Genomic DNA, 4566 nt, shown 5'->3' with positions numbered 1-4566 from the left:
CAGGCGTGTTGACTCAAGTCTTTGCTGTTAAAACTGTGCTAATAAATGTCTGCAGGGCCAGCTAGTTGGGGCTGTGGTGGCTACTCTTTACAGCACCTTCCTTGGTGTCTCTGAGGGGCCAGGACCCCTAGCTGCTGTTCCACTGAGTATCGGTGTGTCTGGGTACGTTATTCATCTGTCTGTGGGTCAGGGTCTGCGGGACGGACCCCAGAAGCTGGTGCCCTGTGTGAGGAGCATCTCTGCTGATGCTCCCAATGCCCACAGGTGGAGGCAGGAGCTTCTTTCACTAGGGGAAGGCAGGGACCCTGGGACAAGCAGTCTGAGAAGGAAGTGCTGCCCCACTGAGACAGGGTTGTCTGGGGAAGGAGAAAAGGGACAGCCAAATGACAAGGAACATAAAAACATCCTACATTCGTTTTCCAGAGTTCGTTTGGGGTTATGTTCCCCCGATTACTGAAAATCCAAGCTATCTCCCCACAGTTCCTAAAATCTTGCTGAAATTGCTTTGACCCTGAAAACAGTGGTAGGTAAGGGGGTGAAGTAGGGGTGGATGGGGTGAGCCTAAGAGAAATAGGCTGTCTATATTCTGCCTTTTTTTTTATGCTGTCTTTGTCAGCCCTCTATCACTGCCCCAAGCCCTCCCACGTGAAGCTTTCTGCCTTTCTTATTTCCTCCATCGAAGCTCTGCTCCTCGTTTGTAAGGATTTTACCTTCAGAAGCAGGTAGGAGCAAGTGGGTCAGTCCCCTGTCTCCGGCCAGTGGGCATGCTGGGCAACCCCTCCGGCCCCCGGGGACAGCGGCACAGGACCTTGACGCTCCCTCTGCAGGAGCCTCCTTGTTAACCAACAGTTACCACTCTGAGCCTATTTCTTTGCCTCTCCTTATTTTGCCCCTCAGGGGCACTCACCTGCACAACCCCAGGGACCTGGAAGCACAGACAGGATGGGGAGGAGGTTCTTCAGTGTATGTCTGGTGAGTAGCCACCTGCCAGCACCATTCCCCCAACAAGCCTCAGCTGCGACTGGGACCTACGGGACACAGGGGTTAAAGGAAAGCCTTAGAATAGAAAGGAAGATAAGAAGCAGAAGGTGGGGAAGAACACGGCAATCAAGAAGTCCCAGAAAAGAAGAGGCAGGGAGCTTGTTCCTCATTCTTCAGGGGTCAAGACATATCTGAGGAAAAGCATGAAGGAAGTTAATGAGATGGACTAGAAAAGGAGGAAAAGGCTGGAAGCGGTGGCTCACGCCTGTAATCCCAGCACTTTGGGAGGCTGAGGCAGGCAGATCACCTGAGGTCAGGAGTTCAAGACCACCCTGGCCAACATGGTGAAACCCCATCTCTACTAAAACACAAAAATTAGCCAGGCTTGATGGCAGGTGCCTATAATCTCAGCTACTCAGGAGGCTCAGAGGGGAGAATCCATTGAACCTAGTAGACGGAGGTTGTAGTAGCCAGGATGGCGCCACTGCACCCAGCCTGGGTGGCTGAGCAAGACTCCATCTCAAAAAAAAAAAAAAAAAAGCAAAAAAAGGAAAAGAAAAGGAAGAAGAGAGACCGACAAGCTGAAGTAAGAGGAAACTCTCTTTTTGTGCCATATGTTTTAAGGATATACAGACAGGCTCTCTATTCCTAAAATATCTCCCTACCTAGATGCCACACATGTCAGAAAAATCAACCATTTGAAAAATTTGTATTGAGATAAAATTCATGGCTGGGCGCGGTGGCTCACGCCACTCTCCAAGCATGTTGCACAATGCCAAGGCAGAACCGAGACTCCCTAGGATGGATGGAAGAGCTTCAGCTAACACTTACCTCCTTACCCGTTCCCTCTGCCTCCATTATCAACATATACTGCATACACACACACACACACACACACACCACTGCTGCTGCCAGGATATTAATGTGCAGTTTGTTACACGAGATTCCTCTTCCTTCTCGTCCTCTGATCTAGTCCTTTTCCTTCTCCCCTGTCTTTTGTCTTTCCTGACCTAACAAGGCTGTGGTTCATATCCTGATCCCAGTACAGACCAGCCCTCCATAAGGCTTAGTCCTCAGCTCTGACACACAGGCCTGCTGGAGAAACCCTCCAAGTGTTGGTGGATCTTGCACCTTCTGTGTGCCTGCTGTCTAACTACTGATGACTTGGTCACTGCCTGATGGGGAACTGCATCAGCTCTGTGAATTCTTGCAATCTATTGCCTGGGAAAGTGCCTTGCCATTAAACAGGTAGCCCAAAAATGGATGAACGGGGGTGGGGGCAGAAGGGTGGAGGTTGGAGGGATTAATCTAATAAGGGAAACAAGCAGAACAGCCTACAAAGGCTTAAGAACACAGAGGCCTGCTCTGCAGCCCAAGCCCCTCTATGGGGTAAAGTGCCATCAGATATTTGGTGCCATGGAGAGTTGATGAAGAAAGCCTTCCAAAAACAGTGAAATTGTTTTTTATTTGTTTTAACTTTTAGAGATAAGGTCTCACTATGTTGCCCAGGCTGGTCTCGAACTCCTGGGCTCAAGAGATCTTCCCACCCTGGCCTCACAAAGTGCCAGGATCACAGGCATGAGCCACCACACGCGGTCAAGAGCAAAATTTTTAAAGCAGGACACTATGGCCTCACGGACAAGAGAGTCTAGGGTCCCTCCTCCCTCCCAGGGGCCTGGCTCCATCTCAGAAAAACCAGGCGCCTCTTGCTCCACACCCGCACCCTCGGCTTCAGCCCTGGCACTTGTGTTGAGCAGATGCTGAGGAGATGGGGACATTTTACCCCCTCCGCAGCCGCCCCAGAGGGTCTCAAACCCAGGGCTGATGTAGGGCTGCCCTGACGTGGCCATCCCTATTCTATGTCCACGTGTCATTCACGGCTAAAGCAGGCCAGGGCCCCAAGGCAACCAAGCTCCTCTCTCTTCTGCCCACTCCCACGTGCCCTCCTCTGCCCCAGTGTTCCTATCATTACATCCTGGGCATGGGAACCCGGGCCATTCTTGAACCAGGGCTGTGGGCTGAATGACGGCAAGAAGAACGGGGTCATGGGAAAGGACAGCCCAGAAAAGAGAATTCACAACCTGTGGTCTCCCACTGCTTTGGTGGGAACCTTGTAAACACAGCAGCAGCCCCCCAGGAAAGTCTTGGAAGGAAGGAGAAGCTGATCAGATTCAGAGACTGAGGCATCTGGGTCTCCAACCAAAGGCTCCCCTGGCCCTAAAAAGTCAGTCTCCCGTCTCCTTAGCCCTTTCCCTCATAGACCAGCAGGTGGCACCACCGACAGGGATTTCAAAACCAAAACTAAATTAAAGTGGAAACTCAGATCTTTTGTTTATGCAAATAGTTCATTCCCTCCAACATTCCTCCGGGAATGGTCCCCCCTCCACTCCACAGAAAACCCTCCCCTCCCTGCTGTGCGTGACGCGGCCTCCCTCTGCACACAGTGCACGAAGACGCTGTCAGGAGAGCCCAGGATTCAACACGGGCCTTGAGAAATGTGAGTAAGGGTGATGGGCACCCAGGAGGGAGGGGGAAGCCAGGGGAGAAGCCAGGACATAGGAGGCAATTCAGGGAGACAGGGACACCCTTCTCTCTTCACACACTCTTCTCTCCTCAATCCCACTGTGCACACACATGGACACACACAACACACGCCCCGTCCCTCCTCCTAAGGACCAGAGGAGACCTTATACATAGAAGCCCATGCCATGGTCCTTTCTTCCCTCTGGGCTCATGGCAGGAAGCAGCGAGAGGAGGGGGCCCCCTGCCCAGGAGGGGATACTCTGCCTGTGTCCCACACTCCACAGATGGTCTCTCCCAGATGCTCTTACTGAACCTGTGGGAGCCCTTTCAGAGACCCACGGGTGGAAACCCTCACCCTCCATTAACTGGTCCCAAGCCAGTCCTATTCCTGGAAGGGGAGGGGAGGGATGGGGCCGGGCAGGGGAGGAGGCTGGAAAGGGAGTGTGAGGGGAGTGTGGTGGCCTCTGGACTGGACACTGCCCTGGGGAGTGACCCAATGCAGCAGCTGCAAAGGCCGCCCTCCCCACCCAGGCACCTCTGCTGAGAACATGTCGGTGAGGTCCAGAGTGGGCAGAGAGGAGGATGCCCAACGGTATGGCCATCTCATCCCCTGCCATGGCCACTGCCCACATGGCAAGAGTGCTGAACCCCTCCAACTCCAGACACTCTCTTTTGTTTTGGCAGGTGGCTCTTGTACCTCCTGGTGCCGGCCCTGTTCTGCAGGGCAGGAGGCTCCATTCCCATCCCTCAGAAGTTATTTGGGGAGGTGACTTCCCCTCTGTTCCCCAAGCCTTACCCCAACAGCTTTGAAACAACCACTGTGATCACAGTCCCCACAGGATACAGGGTGAAGCTCGTCTTCCAGCACTTTGACCTGGAGCCTTCTGAAGGCTGCTTCTATGATTATGTCAAGGTAGGGGCAGGATGGGTGGCAGAGGGGAGACAAAACGGGACCCTCTGGGATCTGGGATCTGTATGGCATGCACACCCCCAGACACAGCCCAGCCCCACAAGAGCTGATGGCCGACTGCATCTCTTAGAGCCAAGGGTTGCCCTGGATGG

At 53.3% G+C, this 4566-nt stretch overlaps 1 protein-coding gene across 1 annotated transcript in view; it reads left to right on the top strand.

The window, feature by feature from the left end:
* The first annotated feature begins 3419 nt into the window (after positions 1–3419).
* The window catches only part of LOC105541822 (complement C1r subcomponent), an 11669-nt gene continuing 10522 nt past the window's right edge, over positions 3420–4566 (top strand). Inside the window, exon 1 of the mRNA XM_011983053.1 lies at positions 3420–3478. Coding sequence (XP_011838443.1) covers positions 3477–3478 — 2 coding nt within the window. The 5' untranslated portion in view covers positions 3420–3476. The remainder of the gene's footprint in view (positions 3479–4566) is intronic.

Source organism: Mandrillus leucophaeus, unplaced genomic scaffold (assembly GCF_000951045.1).
Source record: "Mandrillus leucophaeus isolate KB7577 unplaced genomic scaffold, Mleu.le_1.0 Scaffold245, whole genome shotgun sequence".
In the NCBI taxonomy this organism is placed as follows: Eukaryota; Metazoa; Chordata; class Mammalia; order Primates; family Cercopithecidae; genus Mandrillus; species Mandrillus leucophaeus.
The sequence above is the reverse complement of the archived record's forward strand: the minus strand, read 5'-3'. Positions and strand labels throughout refer to the sequence as shown.